The sequence below is a fragment of the Populus trichocarpa genome, chromosome 15 (assembly GCF_000002775.5).
Source record: "Populus trichocarpa isolate Nisqually-1 chromosome 15, P.trichocarpa_v4.1, whole genome shotgun sequence".
In the NCBI taxonomy this organism is placed as follows: domain Eukaryota; kingdom Viridiplantae; phylum Streptophyta; class Magnoliopsida; order Malpighiales; family Salicaceae; genus Populus; species Populus trichocarpa.
The window spans coordinates 12,212,038-12,233,471 of NC_037299.2; the positions used below are offsets into that span (position 1 = coordinate 12,212,038).

The window sequence follows — 21,434 nt, forward strand, 5'->3', positions numbered from 1 at the left end:
CACATTAAACGAATAAAATTAAATAACCAAAAATGCACCGAAAAGAAATTTTATTCTTCTAACTCTCTTTTTTTCTGTTTGTTTCCTAAGAAAATGGGAAAACAAAAGAAAAAACTAACCCAATCAAAAACCTATTACAAAAATCCAAAAAAAAAAACAAAAAACACACAAAACTCAAACTTCGAAACAGAAATGCAAACCCATAAAAGGTCTCACCTTTTTTTTCTCTAATTGCTTTGAGAATGAGAAATATTTTCCAAAGTTATCTATTCTTTTTTTGTTCCGGCTGGAATTGCGGTATATCTAGTATCATTATAAAAAATAGTACAAAGTAAAATAAATTTTATATCAATCAAAATTTCAAGTCATTCTAGATTTCTTGTCTAAATCCCGGCCGAGATGTTTCGAGTTTAGTCTGTTCGGGATAAAAATATGACAAAACTAAATTGTCAGAAAAAAAAGATAGGGTGGGGGAAAATATGTCTAAAATGGTTTGAGTAGAAGGTGGGGAAATGACTTTTAAGAAATTGATCAGAATGTGAACTTGCAAGTGAGGTATGGTACGTTTCATTGACCTGAGATTTTGACTGTGGTTTTTAGACAACATAGAAGAATTATTCAACCTCATGGCTTGGACAATTTCAAACAAACTACTATATAAATTACACACAGCTATCTGCTTATCATGTGATCCTCAACTGAATTTTTTTTTTTTTTTTTACAGGGTGTTTATTGCAGGTGCAATAAGACTCATCTATTTGCAGCAACCTTGTATTGGACCATCCTAACACTCATCTATTTGCAGCAACCTTGAGAAAACTGGTGGGGTTGATTTATGAGAGAAACTATTCAATCTTTATGTGGAAACAACTTGTGCTCATGTGATCCATTAATGAGGGTTTAAGAAAATTGACAGAAATGGAGGTCCACTGTTGCAGTAGATCAAGAAGCTCTTGCTTAATCGAAATATCTCTCCTGTTTCATCTGCTACACGTCTAGATAGATTCATTTTTTGGTATCATCACATCATGCTCAATGTTGATACATGCCATAGTGCTGATGTTTTCGGAGCTTCAAAGGAAAAACAACACTAATTAACGATATATATGGAAAACTTAAAAGAATCCAAAGAAAAATTAATAAATACAACGATCTGCTTAATTATTTTATGCATGGTTTACCAAGTCTAATCCATATGTTTAAATTGGGACAGATTATTAGAGGAAACTGAAGATGAGGTGAGTTTTCATATCCTGTTTTCCCATTTCTAATTTAACTGCTCATATTTATTATATTTTCTTTAACATATGCTGAGACAATTCAAGCTACTAAGAACAGTTAATCTTGCACTTGGCAGAAATGATAAAGAGCGTGTTTTTTTATTTTCAATTAAAAAATTTCTGAAAATGGAGAGGGACTGATTTAGGATATATTTCAAGGCATGTATATATGCAGCATGCACATGGCTAGACTGGAATCATCCTGATCATGGGCACATGCACAAAAAGCAAAGGTTGTTGAATAGTTATTAGTCATATGTCTGTTCATGGGTCTGTCTTGAGTTTCTAACATTTTTGTTTCAGTGACTAAGAAAGGAAACTGTTCAAAGTACTTCATTTTCGTTGGCAGAATTGAGTGAAAATTTTGATTTGATGAAAGATCTGATTTTTGACCTTTTTCATTTATGATTCTAAGATTAATTTTGATTTGATTTTAAAAAATTATAAATCTATGATATCAAATATCAAGGATAAAATGTTAAGATGATATTTTTTTAATTTGAAGAGATAGTTTAATTGATTAGTTTTGAGTTTTTTTCATAATGGTTATGAATTCAAGACTTAAATGATTATTAATTTTAAATTGAAAAAACTTGTAAAACTTGTAAAATTGATCGAAATATCCACAAGCTCATTCGAATACTGCATTAAAAAAAAATGAAATTTCCTTTCTCGTAAATTTCTCTTTACTTCTCCCCGAAGTTGCCTATTTCCAAGAATAAGCTCTAGGCCAAAGTTACATATTCAAGACACCCCTGCTCTGCTGACATGATGTTATTTCTTTTGTATCACTCTTCCTCTGCCAGCCATCTTGAAGTTTAATGCAACCCCTCACCTCTCTCTTCTCGACTGGCAAGTCTGTCTCTTTCTCTTGTTTCGAAATTGAAGACTGGAAGGCTTGTGTGAGCGTCCCTTTTTCTCTTTTATTTTGTTCCTCTTGCGCTCCTCTTTTTCTGCCAGCTAACGTAGAGAACACACCTCTCACCTCTCTGAAAACACTATATAACACAAGGCAATTCCAAGCATATTGTATCTGACAGACCAGACACACAAAACAGATCACATCCACTTTCAAAACCCTTTTTCAACCATGGATAATCTGACCTGACTCGAACTCTCTAACCCAGCTTCACCTCCTCCGGCTGTACCTCCTTGTATTACTCCTGCTTTGGCTCCACATCCAGATACGCCTCCAGTTCATAACCCCACCCCGTCTCCGGTTCCGTTGCCTCTACTACTACTACTCGTAAGTCTCGCGTTTCTGAAAGTATTTCTCTTTATCAAAGCAATTAGAGAAAACAAAGTGAAAGCTTTTATGGTTTTGCTTTTCTGTTCGAAGTTTGGGTTTTGAGTGTTTTTTTTTTAATGGATTTTTTGTTGGGTTAGTTACTGATTGAGATTTTATTTTTTGGGGCCTAAAATGTTTGTATCTTGAAGGTTTCTGAAATTTTTTCGTTTGTCTTCCCATTTTCTTAGGAAACAAACAGGAAAAAAAGAGAGAGAAAGTTAGAAGAATAAGATTTCCTTGTGGGGGCTTAAAATGTTTGTATTATCAATAGAACTGAAATGCTCAATCTTAATGTTTGGGATTTTGAACCTGAGTGGCGTTTTCTGTTTGAAAGTTGATCAGCTCACTGATTGGTAGCTTCTTTCTGGATTATGACAGCAGATTATTTTTCCTGCATGTCCTACCCACTTGTCTGCAGGAGTTTTTTTTTTTTTTTGAGATTTTTGTTTCCTTTCAGAAGAAATGGTAGAAGGCAATAGAACTCACTCTTTTTTGCATATTTTATTACCACAATTTCTTGCTCTCCCCTTTACTTTCATCTGGAAGTAATTTTTGTTTCCTTTGTATTCCCATTTTCTTAATATACTTTTTTTCAGCATCATTTGTTTATTCATTGATATTCTTATGGACTATCTTATCTCCTATACTGGAAGTTCATGAAGATCTAAATGTTTTCCTGTACAACAAATCAATGTTACACAAGCAGAATTTATGTGTTCGACAGAGGGTTCATTTCATGGAGTGACCAAACTGCCATCGTTTTGTATTTTACTATTTTTTTTTTATTGAGAGAGGTGTGTGTGTGTGCTGACATTGTTGAATAATTGCTTGATTAAGGAATAGGAATCTATTGTCTGATGAAATATATATTTTATATGAACAGCATAGGCCTTCAGAATGGAGCGCTGAAATGTTTCAGAATTTAAAGAGAAACGAAACAGCCAGCGGAACCGGAGATGGAGTGGGGTTATGAACTGGAGCCCAAGCTGAAGCTATTACTTGAGGTGGATCTGGATGCCCGGAGAAGGAGGTGAAGCTGGGTTAGAGAGTTCAGGTCAGGTCTGGATGCAGGGCCAGAGCTGGATCAGGCGAAGGAGGTGAAGCTGCGTTAGAGAGTTCAGGTCAGGTCGGCTTGGCTTATACATGGTTGAGAGAAGAGTTTTGAGAGTGAATGTAAACTGTTTTTTTATATTTTTATATTATTTAAATAATTTTTTAAAAATAAAAAAATATTATTTTAATATATTTATGTAAAAACAAACTTCACATTCACAATCATTACTCTAGTACTTTCAGACAGACACTTTCAGACAGACGAGGGGTGTGTTCAATTCAAGATGCCTGGCAGAGAAACTGGGCACAGGACGACTTGCCAGTAGAGAAGAGAGAGAGAGAGAGAGGTAAGGGGCTACATTAAATTTCAAGATCATGTCGGCAGAGCAGGGGTGTGTTAAAGATGTAACTTTGGCCTAGAGCTTATTCTTGGAAATAGCCAGTAAGCAACTTCGGGGAGAAGAGAGGAGAAATTTACGAGAAAGGAAATGACATCTTGATATTTGATATCATTGCTTTATAACTTTTAAGAATTAAAATTACACGTGAAAAGATCAAATTTATTCTTAGAATCATAAATTAAAAGGGTCGAAAATCAAATCTTTCATCAAAACTCGTGTTATGAAAATAATTAAAATAAATGTTTTTTATTATTTTTTTATCAATAGAAGAATTGATTTCAATTCAAGAATTATTTCAAGTATTTTATATTTTTATATGTATTATTATATGACTATATAAACTCTATCATCAAATAAAAGAAAATTAATTCTATCATTAGGCAGATACATTTATCACTTAAAATCTTGCCTTTAATTGATCATGTACAAATTTAGACTAACAATCATAATAAAAAAAATATGGAGATTGGTATAGAAGTTAATAAATACTTGTTGTGGACAATACTGAAAAATCACAAATTATGAATATTTATCTTCATGCAACAAATAATTGTTTTTTAAGTCCTGGAAATAAAAATGACAATGGGTTTCGTATTCTCTGTATTTATTTATTTAAATTGAGTACCTTATCTATTTAAATTGAGCCACATATTGATTGGTGATCATATTAGAATTAAAAAAAAAATTGTGATTTGGGAAAATGAAAATAGCATATAAAAAATTAAATGAAAATCACATTAACATTAATATATGATTGTTAATTAATACACGTACTCAATTTTAATAGATATAATATAGAGCGGTGGATTCTCTTAGAACGCTAAAAATATTTCCCAACAAACAAGTCATTCTCAAAAATAAAAAAATAGCCAAGGCTGTTTACTCCATGACTTTCCTACGCAATAATGCTCATTATAGAGAAAACTAAGATCCGAGTGCAAGACATACTCGCACTATGAAGCTCTAAGGTGCAGAATATCTATGGATGAGTCAAGGTTTACAGTTGATAGAAATGAATGAGGAAGAAGACGTCTAATCTTTAAACTTATAAAGCGCCCGCTTTCAAAAACTGTACAAGAAATGTAGGGAGTGGATTACTCACTGGCTCACCATGGCCTCTGTGTAGATTATACACTTCATACAATGAGGTACAATTAATGGAAGCAATGATTGCAGAACAAAAACAAAAGGCATTTAAGAAATAAAGTGAAAAGTAAGCACCTGATCCGAAAGGAAAACTTTCAACTCTTAATAGTTGTTACCTCCTACTGCCAAAAACCTCTGATTTACCCTTGAATAGCAGATTCATTGATAGGGCTACTGATGATGGATTGAATGGACGGATAAATTTCCGTGGTGGAGCCATCTGGGGATCTTCTTTATTGGTTTTCCTTCTTCTGGAAGGGCCTCCAATGGCGCCAGCACTTTTAATAGAAGATGATTTTGAATCGAATGTTGATGAACAGAAGGAAGTATCTGATGTACCAAATGAAACAAGGCCACCTTTATGTGATGCATCCATAGGATGTCCAACTGCTGCATCCTGATGAGGAGGTGGAAATTTCTCACTCTTGCTCTTAGCGTTTGCTTGTGTCATGGCCCTCCATCTCTGGATAACAAATGAAAATCTCAAGTCAAACTATGCTTTGAAAAACACAAGAAGAGAGTAGAGAACGTATGGTCATGAAGTGAAGGGCCTAACCAGTTGACAATTCTGACCAGTTGATTTGACAACTATTGACCTAAGATACATAATCCAAAGTGGATTTCACCGTGTAACAAGGACCTGTGACCAACCACAGTTTTCTAATGATAGGGAAAGAGCGGTAAACTAAAAAGAGATCACAAAAGAATTCTCAAAATTAGACTTGCCCAACAAGTCTACAGAGATACGGCTTAGAACCCAGGAAGTACACTCATCAAGGATGAAATGACACGTAAGGAACATGTGACATAAAGATTGGTGGATTCGGGGGTGGCTGGGTATTTGCTGTCTTGTAGCAAAAAAGAGGAGCTAAATAGAAAAACAAATAATATTAAGGGTAACAAGAGAAAGTCCTTCACATACATCTAGGTTTGCTGGATTCTCTGCATTGGCCTCTGGAGCTGGGATTGCCCAACCAGCCCGATCACGAATTCTTGTTTTTCTTGCACCATCAACAGCATTACCTTTTCCACCAAGGCCCCTTTGCCTGAGAAGGAAATTAGATAAATAAAGATCGCCTTTCAGCATGGCCATTATACAGGTCCAAAAAAAAAAAAGGTAGACAAGAATGAAGAATAAACAAACCTTCTAGCTTCTTCATCTCTCAACTTCACATCCAATTCTTTACTGGGAGGATATTTAGGCAAACTCGACGGCTCACATGCATAAGGTTCAGTGGTGAAGAACTGTAGTACGAAAACCAACGACATGATTACACTCCAAAACACATATATCAATCCATAAATAAGTTCAAGGAAAATAAAGAATTGTGAAGAAGTAAGAATATCATCCAAGTCCTTGTGTCAAACAATAAATATCAGTCTGAAGCTTGCAAAACATAAAGCCATCTTTTAATATATATAAGCTAGATTGGCAAATAATTGAGTTAAAATCACTCACTTCACTATTTAGAGCTGCAGTGGCAGTGACTCGATCATCAGGATCTACCGAAAGAAGAGTTTCAATTAAAGGCAGAGCAGAAGTGGGGAAATCTTTGAAGGTTTCTACTATACATCGTTTGTAAGGCTGCTGTGGTTTAAAAAGTGTTGCATTTGGCAATTTGGATTTCTTCCAATATTCCTCAGATGGTGAACCACATAACTTAAATATCTTGTGCAGTTGTTCAACCTAAGCAGGGAAAGAATTGAAAAGCAAATCAACTGTAAACAATGAGCCAGCCAACTGAAAGAGAAAATAGCTTACACAATAATATCATCAATAGAAACGACAACAGTTGAGACAATCAGACTAGTCAATAAAAGCAATACATACTCCGAAACCAATATAATGCAAGATAAAATCACTGAAGGTGTGCTTAATTAACCTGCTATGCTTAACGTTTCATGATAACACGGGGTTTTTCCATGGTTGGTAGCTCACATGACTGCATATTTATCCGGGCATTAGATTACTTGGTTTGACACTATCGACTCCCTAACAACATTTTCAGCATCTACATAGAATAAACCAGAATACGATATTATTCTATATTACTATACAACCCAAGATGATGAATAAGGTAGGGATCATTCCTTAAATCTTACTGTTCCTGCTGCCTCTCACCTAGTTCCCATGTTTGAGCATAGGACTCAACATCACTGCCTTGTTTTAATTAGGGCATTGTTGCACCTCTAAACTAATAGTTTGTAGCCCGGATGAAGACTTGAAATAGTGTAAAGATTCCAGCAGTAACAACTTCATCATTCAACCAGAACAAATGAATTTGCATACGGATCTTGAAACCTGGTATGCAAGTAAAAATAGTACCTCTGTCCGTCCAGGCATTATTGGCTTCCCAGCAAGCAGCTCTGCCAAAATGCAGCCGGCACTCCAGAGGTCAACACCAGCACCATAATAAGTTGCCCCAAGAAGAAGTTCAGGGGGGCGGTACCAAAGGGTGACAACTCGACTGGTCATAGGAACCTTGCGATCAGGATCATAGAAAGTAGCCAGTCCAAAATCAGCAATTTTTAGAATTCCTTCATTATCTATAAGGAGATTGGAACCCTTGATATCACGGTGCAGAACACCATGGTTGTGGCAATGCTCAATCCCGGATAACAACTGCTTCATGTAGCACTTTATCTGCCAAAGGGAATAAATCAAGAAATGGACCAGTCAGTTATATGATACATTACCATGGTGTCCAACTCCAGGGCATAGAAAATAACCAAAAAAACTCCACATGCTATTAGAGGCCTGATATGAAAAATGGTTACTTTGATGCTACTTAAGCCATGCATTATAACTAAGTTTCTATCCTTGGGAAGCATCTCATTTGGGCTGGCATTTCCGCCAATAATATGAAGCCCTGGATCTTTCCTAATGTAAATAGCAAAACTGAACACAAGCATATATTGAATGAAAATAACTAAAATTCTGGGTAACCTACTTTTAGTTCAGTATCCATAAACTATCATTGTTTCGATTAATACTTTTGACATTGACAAATAATTGAAGATGTGCGTGCACATTTACTTTTCCAATGAGCTTTCAGAAATGAAAAATTCACCTAAACATAGCCAAAGTGTTCAACATTAGAGAAGTGACTAAATAATCAAATTATGTCATGCCATAAACATTAGCAAATCTTGGAGTTGGCATTTTTTCTTTTTGCATTTATTCATTTCCAAGATGAAAAGTTGATCAGTCTTCCCAAAAAATGAAAGTTAATTAAGGGGAATTTCTATATTCATACATGTTGTGATGTAAAGTTTGAACTTCCCATAAATCTTCAAACCCAAAATAATACAAAACATAATGTTGAGCATATGAAACCTCTATGCATCATAGCAGCACAAATGGACATGTAAACTACGAGGTAATGGGACCCTGTAGCCTTGGACATGGCTTGAAGTAACATCAAAGCTCACAAGCAAATAAAAAAAAAAGGATTAACATATGCACAACCTCAAAAAGACCTAGTTAAACAAACAAGATTAAAAAAAGCACAACACACCCAAAAGCTAAAAAACAACACGAAACAGTCCAATAGCCCCAAATGCCAAATCCATCAACACCAAAACACCCAAAATTACACCCTTAAATACCATTAATTATCACATTACACAACAAACTACTACAAAATCAAAACAACCCACAAAACATCCAATCTTAAAATAACAAACAATGTACCTGAGGTTCAGTGAACTTGACGCCTCGGCGTGCCGCCAGCCCGGCAAGATCATGTTCCATGTACTCAAAAACCAAGTAAAGACTACATGACATTCTTGAAGTGACCAAACCTTCAAGCTTAAGAACATTTGGATGGTCTAATCTTCTTAAAACAAGAATCTCTCTTGCCATAAATTTAACACTCTCTGGCTCCAAATTATCAAACCTCACTTTCTTTAAAGCCACTATCTTTCCTGTTATTAAATCCCTTGCTTTATACACATTGCTATATGTCCCTTGCCCAATCTACAAAAAATCCGAAAATTGTTAATAATTCAATACATGCAATTAAATTAATTAAACTTGGGTTTTGGTTTCTTTAATTACCTTGTCAAGCTTCTCGAATGTGTTAGCTCGGCGAGGAGTCCATTCGCCGATGGCATCACCGGCAACCGCCATTAACCACGATGGCCACCCTTGCTGATAGCACAGACTAACTTCTGGCCGTGGCCTCCGCCTTTCAGTCGTCCCCTGGACATCCACAGCCGGGAAATCGCCGGTATGTCGCGCTGCATTCTGCTTCTGCGTTGATGTTGTTGCTTTCTCCCTCTTAACCTTCACTGCGGCGTTAACGGATCCGGTGACGTCAACGGGTGGTTCATCGGAGCTCCGGTCACGGTCGGAGGATACTTCACGACTCTGGCGATCCCTGGAGGCGGGCTTGCCGAGAACACAGCCCATTAGTTTAGATTCTGTGCATCGGGATTAGAAATGACTGGTTTCCCGGTAACGGCAGAGCGCTGATGGTGAGATTCTGTTAAAATTTCTGTATTCGAAACGACAGCGTTGTGAAGGTTCAAAATCAAAACAGCAAGAATAAGACCGTTTGGTTTAGTTAACGGAGATTGAACGGAGCGTGAACAGCGGACTAACGTAAAAAATTTTAGAGAGCTAGAGAAGATGAGAAATTTCAAGCCCGCGAAGAAGTGGAGGTACCAGCTTATGTTCCTTCGAGAGACGGGAGTGAGTGAAGATACTGAGAAAATAGATTTAAGAAATAAGGCATGGATTCTTATATATTTACATAAATGCCACTGAGAAGGTGAGAGTGTTCAGTTGTCAGTGTTGAGGTGGACATGATTTTTTTAATTTTTTCGTTTAGTGGTTTTTTAACTTTTTTTTATCTTTATTTAATTACAATACAATTAATATTAATTTATTGTTTTTACCTTGGGAAGGTCAAATTTTACGAGAGACGTCATTGGATGAGGGATATGGAAAGTCAAACGAGGAGTAGAAAGTTACTTTTGGGAGACTGAATTTCTTTTTTTCTTTTGTCTAGCTCTGCGCCACAGGATTTGAGAAGGTAGGGACATGAATGGGTGAAAAGGTAAAATTTGAGGGTAGAAAAGTATGGGGCCCTTCAGCCTCGAGGTACCATTCGGAGGCATGGTATTGGATTCGGAGGTGTTTGGCGTACCTTTTTGTACAGACACTGGATATTTTTGCTATAATTAAAAATAGGTACTTGGTGGACTTCTCAGACGAGGAAAGTTCGTTTTTAAAAAAAAATCAAATTGAGTAAAAAATAAAAAATATTGCTCCAACTTTGAAATTCAATGAAACCAGAAGAATGAACAAGATTATAGCATTTTTAACTAAACTGATTAATTTGTGTTGACCAATGACATGAGGGTTGATTTAGTAGTTTAATGGTTCAAGCTTTTTTCCCAAGTCATTCTTCTGGTTGGTCCAACAACTATGAGAAAAATATTATAAATCTTGTTCAGTGATAACATTTTGGATAAATTGTGTAATTAGTGTAAAAAAATAATGATGAAGTAGCATAAGATGAAAAATTTTGGTGAGATAGCATAGTTTAAAGATGTCGTGATTTATATATATTATATTTTAATAATATCATGTTTATTTATATATATTATATTTTAATAATATCGTGTTTCAGAACCATGATATTTGTCTAAACATTGTTGTTGTGAACCGCGATATTAATTATGGATATTATGTATCCATATAATCTTAAGTTGTTATTAGGGGTGAGTAAAAAACAGAAAAATCGAGAAAATCAGAAAAAAAATAACTGAAAAAACTGAACCGTGAGAAAACCGATTAAAATTTTGAAAAAACCGACTGGTTCGATTCGGTTTTATAAGCCTGAAACCGAAAAAAACTGAACCAAATCCAAACCGGAAAAAAACCGAGCCAAATTGAAAAACCAAGCCCATACCGGTTTGAACCAGTTTTTATCCTAAAAAACTGAACCGAACTGAAACCGATCGGTTTGAACCGATTTTGGTTTCGGTTTTTTTAAAAAAAATTAAACCAAATAGAAAATAATTATCTCTAATTGTATGTTTATGAATCGTGATATTTAGTAAATATTATCGAAGTATATTATTTTATCAAATCTACTCCGTAAAAATTTTACATTTCCCGTGATAATTTAAAAAAAAATCCTAACATTTCGTAATTTTCTTCGTAGATAGATACATTTCTTCTCTAATGAAGGAAAAATCAAAGAACAACGTTCAATTTTACAGTAACTCTGGTAGAGTGATGGTATTAAGAAACAGTACCTTGAGGGGGCAAAGAGGAGGTTAGAGAAAGTGGCAGAGCTGGTCCCAAACCCTAATTGCATCCATTTTTGAATTGAACAGGCAGCTGGGGACATTGAAGCCATGGTAAGCAAGTTTTATTACACAGAACTAAATTGTACTGTGCTCGTAGCCTCTGCATTAATCTCTTATTATAAGGACCTTAAGGTTTTCTGCTCAAGTTACCGGCACAGGCTCATGTGAAAGGAAGAATCATGGTGTCATCACTGCAAACCACTACAGTTCTGCAGATGCAGAAGTGACAGATCAAAATCAATTCTACCAACTAAACCTAGATCTGTCTACTGCATTTATTGAAGAAATATATAGAGGGAGCAGGCTTTTAGTTTTCAATTGGCTACTTATTTCTTTCTTCCTTTCCTTTTCGTAATTAAAAAAAAGAATTATTGGCACTGGTTGAGGGATCTGCAATGCAATTTGCAAGACAATATTTTTTTTAATTTATTTTTTTGAAATGGCAAGTGAAAATTGCAAAATATGAAGCCAGACAATTTTGCATAGAGGTGAGAAAGTTAATGGGATTATATGAAATATTCATAAGAATTAATTCAAAATTAACAAAATTAATTTGTTTTTGATTAATTTTGATGTAAAAATTTTTAAAAAATAGTTTGATTTAGTTTTGATTTAAAAACCAAAATTTAAAAACAGGACTAAACCAAAACCTTAATTTCGCAATGCATTACAAATGAATATTGGTTGTGTAAAAAGAATATCTTGCTAAATTCGTAAAACAATATTAAACCAGGTAGCTAGCATTTAATATCTTATTGAATTTGCAATTTGAATTGTTGTTTATCTGATATATTAATTTAAGGAAATTTAAGGGGGTGTTTAGGAGTATATTAGTTGTTTTTTTAAATATTTATGTTCGGAAATATATCAAAATAATATTTTTTTTTATTTTTTTAAAATTAATTTTGATATCAACATATAAAAATACAAAAAAAAATCTAAAACAAAAAAATTAAAAAAATTATGAAACATAAATTACACCACAACCTTGAACAACTTCTAAGTTTCAAATACAATAATTTTCAAAGCTCTAAAGCTCCGTCTTTCAACACTACAATGTTAATATAAAACATAGCAATATATACAATTGAAATTAATTGTACTAAAATAATAATCATTTTATTAACATGTTAATTAAATCATAAACATAAACACATCGATGCTAGAATTTTAACTTTTGAATACATATACTCTGGAAAGGGTAGTGTAGCATCGTGGTTCTTCACTCTGCAGCCTCCAGCACTGCCCAAAAACCTTTTACATAAAATATAAAATGGATGTAGTTAAATTAGTTAGATTTTAGATTTATTTTCTAAAAATTACCAGTTCGAGTTTCACAAATCTCAGGGCTACTAGAGGTTTACATGATCGTTAACTTCAGGGTCTGTGAGATTAGTCGATGGTGCGCGCAAACTGACCCGGACACCGACGTTAATATATACACACACAGCAATTCTTGGTTTTCAATGTTTTACATGGCTAACGCTACTTGACAAGGGTCACATTGGAAACTCATCATCTTTATCCATATTCGAAATAGTATAAAGATTTAATAAATACTGGTGATAGATGCAAGTATTTATTAATCTAATAAATAACATCTATATCATGATATTTATGTCCATTATCGACAACAACAAAATTTGTGTCGTTTACTTGATCAAATGACGATTAACAAGCAGTGTTAATTTTTGCTAAAGTACTCACACAATTATTATATATATAGTACTGCCCTTCTTTATGGAGAATATAAAGGCAAAACCCTTTAGAGTATAGTATCATATCATGGGAATTTGGGAGTTGGACTACGAAGACATGCCTCATTAATCAGAGAAATACTAGATAGGTTTCCGCTCTGAATTTGAAAAATTAAAAAATTAAGATTATGAATTTAAAGATTAAGTTGAAAACAAATTAAAATTTAATAAAATAGCTAAGAATCAAAATTAGAAATCAAAACATTGAGGGTGATACCTGAAATATCATTAAATTTTGAATTAATGGGAAAATTTAACTAATAAAATCAAATTCATAAAATAATCTGAGGCAAAAATAAAAATCAAGAAAATGAGGATCAAATTAAAAATAAAACAAGATCATGAATTCAATAATGAAATTGAAAACAAATTAGATTTTGATAAAAAAACACTAAGAATAAAAACTAGAAACTAAAACACTGAGGGCCAAACTTGAAATATTATAAAATAAAAGGACAAACATGATTAAAAAATTTATATTTTAAATTAAATTTTAATGATTAAAATAAAATTTAAGAGAAAGAAGAGAGAAACAAAGAGAAAGAAGAGACGGCCAACAATAAACCGTCAACATAGAACCAAAAAAATGGATTGGGGTAACCTAGCTTGATACTAATAAAAAAAAAAATATAAATTGATAAAAACAACCCTCCACGCAAAGCTTTGAAAACTTAATTTTAAAGGCGATTTAGTCATCCCAACTTTTTTAAAAAAATAAAAAACCAAAAATACTCCTTAATCCTAATTAAATGAAAATAACATTCAAGAACAACTCAGTAATTTCAATGCGCAATAAAGTACGAGCTGATCATTATGAATTTGGCAATGATATTTGTACCCCAAGAAAATGACCGAATTAACCTCCTAACTAAGCTAAATGATTTAATGTGACGGGGGCAAAATGATATTTTTATTGTGAAAACATGAGTGAAACGAGAGAGAGTCCACCTTAAAAGTATGATACCTTTTAGTTTATTTTTCCGAGAGCCCACTAGATGAAGAACAGTACTGATTCTTTTTCCCCGAACGATGAAGAACCGATCCCTTCCTTGGATTTACTCGAGAAATATAGCATTGTTTTAACTCACGCGAGCAATTAATTACTCTAAAGTCCCGACCGAGCAAAGTGATTGCAAAGCATTTACAGCCTAATGGTCCCTCTTGAAGTGTAGCATAGCTAGAGACTTGACTCTGAAAGCTCCAATGAAAGACTTGTCTTTGCAAAGCTAGCTTACATTAGGGCATACTTCATTTCATGCAACAAAAGTCTTCGTAAAAGAAGCATGCTTTTGAATTTCTAGAGTCATAAGTCCATGGAAGAACAGTGAACTGACCAGGTAAATGCAGCCGATTAGATTAGACGGCATAGTTAGGAGGAATGATGAGGGTGACTTTGGAAGAATTATAAAGAGTTAAAGACGACGAATGTGTAGAATAAATTATGGGCATGGACGAAAATTCTCACCAAGATCAAGGGATTGATTGCGAAATGCGGTGTAAATTGGTGTTTCTTTGAATTATTAATTTTTTTTTGTTAAATATATTTTTTAAAATTTTTAAATTGTTTTGACGTAGTGATATCAAAAATAATTTTTTAAAAATAAAAAAATATTATTTTAATGTATTTCTAAGAAAAAAACACTTTAAACAACAATCGCTATCTCAATCCCAAATAGATTGACATGTTTGGGGTGTGGTAGCGGTTGTTTTTCAAAGTGTTTTTCATTTAAAAATACATTAAATTTTTTTTTTTACTTTTTAAAAATTATTTTTAACATCAGCAAATCAAAACTATCTAAAAACATAAAAAATAAATTTAAGTAAAAAAAATAAAATTTTGGTGGAAAGCGATCTCACGTTCCAAACAGTTTCTAAATTAAAATTTGATGTTGTAATTGAATTGACTTTTCGTTGAATTAAATAAAAAATTAATTCTAAATTAATTTTTTAATATTTTTAAATTGTTTTGATATATTAATATAAAAAAATATTATTTTAATATATTTTTAATTAAAAATATTTTAAAAATAACTTTCTTTTATAAGGAAAAAAAAAAAAGGGATGACGGAGGAGAGCAGCACAAACAACAAACACAAGGCAACATGTCAAAACTTTCAACTAAAAAATTAATAATAATAATAAAAAAGGGATCAGTTTGAACGTGTTGAATCTGCGAGCTCATTGCTGTCTGATTCCCCTTATTTAATGGCCTCCTTCCATGACCTGACATTTTTCTTCTTTTGGGTCCTTTTCCTTCAGTCATGTTTTTCAACACCATTAATGGAAGCACACCAAGTTATGCTGCCTTCACTTACCATTCATGGTCTTGTTAGTTTGTTCAAATATCAGAAGGTCTGTTTGGCAATGCAACCTGTTTCTCGTAAATTTTTTAAATGGTTTTTCATTTTAATATTTTTTTTGATATTTTTTTAATGTGTGGATATTAAAAATATAAAAATATTATTTTTATATATTTTCAATTAAAAAATATTTTTAAAAACTTCACGTGTCACGTTACTAAATACAAATTTAATTCTTTTTAAATAAAATAATATTTGTTATTTGAAAAGTATTATATGTCATATTATTAAACACCTATTTAATCTAGAATAATATTTTTAATTAAAAAATTAAAATAATATTTTTTATTAAATCCAATGGGCTTATGATATGATTAGCAAGTTAAAGATGATTATCTCAATTTTTTTTATTGAAATTTTATCTTTTATTTATTTATTTATTCATTGCATTTGCTAAAAAATATATAGAATAAACCTATATATTTAATTGTTTTTGCTGAAGAAAATTATTTTACCGGCAGCAAAATAGTAGCTTATCGTGGCAGTGACGCAGTTCATCATTTGTCAACCACCTGATGCAAGAAGAGTCACTATTGATCACGGCTCTTGGATTGTCTTATCCACATTTATAATGATTGGAAGACGGTAGATTGGGTTTTGAATCTCTGTATTTGGTGGAGGTATTTTTTCAAATTACTTTTACACTAACAAAACATTAAATCAACACTTTATTTCCAGATGATTTTCAATAATTTTGACATTATATAAAACTTTATAGTTAGTCGGATCGGTGATGCAATCCACGAGAATGTTAGAGAGAGAGGTTTGGACTTGACATAGGCAGATAGTAGAGTTCCATTGGTTCTTAAAAATTTCTTCCTTAGCAGCCTAGAATAACGAAGAGAGAGAGAGAGATAGAAAACATTTTTCTGTGTACCTTCGAAAAAAAAGTAAAGAAAAAACAGAGGGGGAAATGATGCCGCTGACCATACTCTTAAGGGGAATCTGCAAAAAGTTTCACGACTACAGTCCACTGGGCGTTCCCAATTGCATCTTCAAAACAAATTCAGCTAATTAAAAACCTTCCTAGGGTTCAAATGACATGATGTTTCAGTTCTCCTCTTGAAATTCAGAAATTCGACAGTGGATGAACAAGAGAGGTGAACAGAATTCATTGAAATTCTATGTTATTTCATCCTAAAAAAACATGTTTGATACACTCACGTACATTGTAGCTCATGTTTTTTTTCCACTGCAGAAGGAAATGCGTGTCAAGTAATCTTAGAACCAAGTGAGAGAAAAAGGCTTTAGGTAAATATTTTCCAATGTGAAAGTGCACCAACCAGGAGTAATTAATACAGTTGTTTTTAGCAACTCCGTCCATACGATGAAAGTTAAAGGCGGATTCCCTATCAGCAGAAGAGATATCCAAGAAGGTAGGCAAAATGGATGAAACAAATCTCCCCTCCCTCACCAAAGAAAAGGATCGGTTAAGTAAAAACTATTTGTGGATATAACTATTCAGCACTGGCAGTTTTATCACCTCTTTAACCAGAACAAAGCTTTTCAAGAGCCAAGTTCTCGTCACCACCAACAGATTCTAGCGCACCTCTCGCCAAAGATTCAGGGAAACCCATCTCCACGAGTTTTTGTACCTGCACCAACAAATATTACATTAACAACAGCTGTTATTGATGTATTGACAAACATATACAGAGGTTGAATTTAGAGAAGATTGTACGATTGGAGAGAAAAGTAATTGTACGATTGGAGAGAAAAGTAAATAAACTAAAACATCTTTACCTTTTCCTCGACCCCAAGCGATGAGGTCTTGGCAAAAGTTTCCGTCCAGTAGCGAGCTGTGCCAACAAAGGTCTGGTAGTCTCTAAGATACTGCAATATCCATAGATACCAAGTTAATATGTGAAAATATTTAACCGGAAAAAGAAAATCTACTGAAAAGAATAGCAGCAATAACCAAAGTAAAATAGTCTCTGAGATATTGCATTTCAATGAGCAAATAAACCAAACCCAAGAGAGGTGTTTAATACATAACCAGTAACAAAGAATGGCAACGAACTAGACCTGTTGCGCTACAACAGCATCTTGAGGGTCATCAGGTTCAGGAGCAGAGAGTAATGCTTGGACAGAAAGAAGTGCTGTCTTTAGAGTGAGTGCTGGGCTCCACTGGTCCTTCAAAATGTCCAGGCAGATTGCCCCACTTTGACTGCTAATGTTAGGGTGCCTTCAGGAGGTAATGACAACAAAAATGATGATTAAAGTACCAATCAGCTCAAGCACAGACTGAATACAACTATAATGCATCAGTATCAACTAATAAACAATTGGCAACCAACTGATAATTTTAAAAGCTAAAGATTGATCATGTCAAGAACAAATAAGGCAATCCAACAGCTTGTGTAAATTCAGCTTAGACTGGAGATAAGCTCCACATTATAGTTAATTTCAAATAGCTTGTGCAACCTCTTATTGTCTACAAAGTGTACCCTAATAACTTTTTTTTGGATAAGTGTGTATCCTAATAACATCAACACACATTCAAGATAGTATTAAGGAAAGGCAAGGGGAGTGGAGAAAATGGGGACAAAAGAGATTGTTACAGCGTCCAAGAGAATAGATGCAAATTAACCTAGGTATACTTCAAGAGACAGACCCAATTAGCATCTGAGCTAAAACCTTGTTTATTTCAACCTGCACTAACATCAAACAGTGATATAGTGTGCGACTCGGATAGAAGCAAACTAAAACTCTTCCTACAGGTAATTCAAAATTCATGCTCATCGTGGTGCAAGAAGAAACCTAAATTAGGAGTTATGTTTGCCAAGACCTTACTGAAACAGAAGACCACATATTTCACATGGATGAACAGCCCTTAAACAATAGTTTTCTTTCTTGCTCGCTCCAATTCACAAGGGGCCTGTTCCACCTATATATTGGTAATTAAAACTTTGGCTTAAAAAGGGTTTTCTACAAGGCCACACAACATTTAATGAAAACATATGTTGGCCAAACAACTGCAAATTGCCTATAAATTAGGACCATGGAGTGAAGAAAACCAGTTGAATCCTTGCTTTGATCAATGGTACTAAGTCTATTTTTTGAAAGATATGATGAAAAACAAATACACCAATACAAAAGGAAAAGAAAGCAAATGCAGACGACGAAATTCAAACTATTCCACCAGAAAAGGGGAACACTGGGTGTTGAGGTAACATGAATTAATATATGTTCCCTAACAAAAAACCATGCACAAGTTCTATAGCGGTTCAAGATTACATCAATGAACAACCAACAGAACCTATCGAAGAAATCAGATACATAACAGGAAGATATTTACTTCAGCAATTTAAATTTAAAAGGTAATGCTACTATTCAGTCCACTTAAATAAAAAGAATCACCATCCTTCTAGATCTCATTATGCCAATTGAAATACAAGCCATAAAACTCTATTTTTTCTGACAACACAGCAGCTCTATGATCATACTATTATCTGGTATTACATTCTTAAGACTACCCATTCATAGGACAGCTGCAGATAACACACTACTATATTTCTTAAATAAAACCAAAGAAATAAAAGCAGCTTACTCCAACTTCGCCCTACCAGACTTTTGTCGCAAACTGCATTTTTGGAGGCTCAAAGGGGTATCCATCTACAAAAAAGAACGGACCATTTCAAATGCAGGTCAATACATGTCTCTATATCCTCTAACACTACAACCCAGCCAAACAGCTATAGCTAGTAGTAATAATACGACACAAAGAACGCACAGGCATTGGAAATTCAACAGGTAGCCAAACAAAACCACATCAAGTACACAGTAAAAACACACTCGCTTCAAACACCCGAAACCCACACCATGATTCTTCTTTATCTTCCAAATTAACAATAATTGATACACATTTAAGCACCCTAACTAGTCTTATCAATTACTCTTACAATAACTAAAACAAATAAGCTAAATTTTCAATTTCAATCTTTAAGTCTTTTTTTTTCTTTTTCTTTCGCAACTTCATTTTCCATCCAATAAACAAACACCCAAATGCAGCTCAATTTAAAAAAAAAAGGATAAAAACAACCCATTAAAATTCAGCTATCAAGTATCTCTAAAACATAAACAAAAATCGAAATTTCTCGTATGTGAGTGTTTGTTTTAAGCCAGCAAATTTTACTACCTGGGAGAGTGATATCAATTTGAAAAGTGCCACCTTCATAAGGAGTGCCAATTGGACCAGGAATAGTGCCGGTTAATCGACCAAGATTGTCAGATTTAGGTGCTACTTTAATGCCAGAAGCTTCCATGTCTCTGCTGCATTCTTGGAGCTCCTTCTGAACACGAGCAAAGTCGATCATCGTTTTTCAAACACAACAAAACCCTAATAAGAGAAGAGAAGAATGGATAAAGAAAAGGAGTGTTGCTTCCTTCCCCTCTCTTTCTCTCCCTGAAATTGATGGGTGATGATGCCTTCAATGCCTCCTAAGCCGCTTTAATGAGAGTAGACCGGAGAGAGCAAGGAAAGAGAAAAGGCAGCGAAGAAATGTGTCAGTGTTTTCTGTTTAGGACTTTGGATTTTAGTATCAAGGCTTTTATTAGTTATACTTTCCCTTTCTCTCCTGTTTTTTTCCTTTTTAAGGATATAAATTAGAGTAAATTATTTTTTAGTTGCTGTTTTTTTCTATGATTTTGTAATTATTTCTTTCTTAAATCATAAGTTAGTACCTAAACCTTTTTAAGGATTAGTATTTTCAGCACATATTATTTGAATATAATTAAAAAAAATCTAAGACAATGTACACTAAACATAATTTTTGGGTAATAGTCATTAAAATAAATAAATAAGATTTGAACATATTTTCATATATTCTTTTATTATTGAAAATTACAAATAATTTTAATTTTAATGAACAAAAGACTAACAAGTCTTGTTACATTTTTAATAAAATGATGAGCTCATTTTTGACATTAAAAATAAATTACATGTATTTGATTTATATTATTTAATTATATATTTAATATTTTCTTATTAATTTTTCATGGATCGTTTTCGATAGTTAATAGCTATAAATTACAGATTTCATATATATATATATATATATATATATATATATAAATCTAATTGATATTCACAACTCACGTCAGGTAGGTGTGACCCAAGAAATTGATATTTGTCCATAAAATATATTAATTAATCATCATAATTATATTTGATTTTTTTTTGGAAATTATATTAATATTAATTGGCCATCCTTGTTCTGGATTTGCCTCACTAAATTCCTCACTCTTTGATGTTTTATTTAGGGGTGAGAAAAAACTTGGAAAATTAAAAAACTGATTAAACTGATAAAATTAGAAAAAAATAACCGTAAAAAAAAATCGATTAAAATCTTGAAAAAACCTACCGGTTCGGTTTTGATTTTATAAACTTGAAACCAAAAAAACTGAACCGAACCGAATCGAAAAAAACCGAACTAAACTGGTTTGAACTGGTTTTTATCATGGCCAGCAGATTTCATATGTATATCAAAATCTAATTGATATTCACAACTCACGTAGGTAGGTGTGACCTAAGAAATTGATATTTGTCCATAAAAAATATTAATTAATCATCATAATTATATTTGATTTTTTTTTGAAATTATATTAATATTAATATTAATTGGCCATCCTTGTTCTCAACTTGCCTCACTAAATTCCTCACTATCTGATGTTTTAGCAAAAAAAAAAATTAAAAAATTGATTAAACTGAAAAAATAAAAATAAAATAACTGAAAAAACCGAACCTTAAAAAAAAACCAATTAAAATCTTAAAAAAACTGACTGATTCGGTTTTGGTTTTATAAGTCTGAAACCAAAAAAACCAA

General features: G+C 33.2%; 2 protein-coding genes and 1 long non-coding RNA gene across 4 annotated transcripts; 1 reads left to right on the forward strand and 2 right to left on the reverse strand.

The window, feature by feature from the left end:
* Positions 1 to 1,938: 1,938 nt before the first annotated feature.
* Positions 1,939 to 4,193, forward strand: LOC112324324 (uncharacterized). The gene is made up of 2 exons (XR_002978123.2): positions 1,939 to 2,526; positions 3,452 to 4,193. It is a non-coding gene; the product is annotated as an uncharacterized LOC112324324 (long non-coding RNA).
* An 846-nt stretch (positions 4,194 to 5,039) lies between these two features.
* On the reverse strand, positions 5,040 to 9,868 carry LOC7454750 (probable serine/threonine-protein kinase At1g54610). Of its 2 annotated transcripts, XM_024586472.2 has the most exons (8): positions 9,229 to 9,868; positions 8,863 to 9,147; positions 7,495 to 7,812; positions 6,628 to 6,855; positions 6,313 to 6,413; positions 6,091 to 6,214; positions 5,244 to 5,631; positions 5,040 to 5,091 (listed from the first exon to the last, which is right to left on the reverse strand). In XM_024586472.2, exons 1-7 carry the CDS (start codon positions 9,580 to 9,582, stop codon positions 5,281 to 5,283), a joined length of 1,761 nt encoding a protein of 586 aa, XP_024442240.2. In that variant the 5' UTR covers positions 9,583 to 9,868; the 3' UTR covers positions 5,040 to 5,091; positions 5,244 to 5,280. The 2 variants fall into 2 exon arrangements, with proteins under 2 accessions (XP_024442240.2, XP_002322289.3); XM_002322253.4 differs by having other exon boundaries at positions 5,040 to 5,631.
* Positions 9,869 to 16,841: 6,973 nt separating this feature from the next.
* On the reverse strand, positions 16,842 to 20,158 carry LOC7454751 (ubiquitin-conjugating enzyme E2 27). The gene is made up of 5 exons (XM_002322254.4): positions 19,748 to 20,158; positions 19,176 to 19,224; positions 17,635 to 17,794; positions 17,353 to 17,442; positions 16,842 to 17,204 (listed from the first exon to the last, which is right to left on the reverse strand). The coding sequence occupies exons 1-5, from the start codon at positions 19,923 to 19,925 to the stop codon at positions 17,097 to 17,099; spliced, it is 585 nt and encodes a 194-aa protein (XP_002322290.3). The 5' UTR covers positions 19,926 to 20,158; the 3' UTR covers positions 16,842 to 17,096.
* Between the last annotated feature and the right edge of the window lie 1,276 nt (positions 20,159 to 21,434).

Excerpts from the sequence above, each read along its gene's own strand:
- LOC7454750 (XM_024586472.2), bottom strand. The coding sequence starts at position 9,582 with ATGGGCTGTGTTCTCGGCAAGCCCGCCTCCAGGGATCGCCAGAGTCGT. Across the intron at positions 7,813-8,862 it reads TCAAGTTCACTGAACCTCAG|ATAAAGTGCTACATGAAGCA; the intron begins GTACATTGTTTG and ends TCCCTTTGGCAG. Across the intron at positions 6,215-6,312 it reads AGAGATGAAGAAGCTAGAAG|GCAAAGGGGCCTTGGTGGAA; the intron begins GTTTGTTTATTC and ends TTTCCTTCTCAG.
- LOC7454751 (XM_002322254.4), bottom strand. The coding sequence starts at position 19,925 with ATGATCGACTTTGCTCGTGTTCAGAAGGAGCTCCAAGAATGCAGCAGA. Across the intron at positions 19,225-19,747 it reads AATTGATATCACTCTCCCAG|ATGGATACCCCTTTGAGCCT; the intron begins GTAGTAAAATTT and ends TCTTTTTTGTAG. Across the intron at positions 17,205-17,352 it reads CGCTTGGGGTCGAGGAAAAG|GTACAAAAACTCGTGGAGAT; the intron begins GTAAAGATGTTT and ends TTGTTGGTGCAG.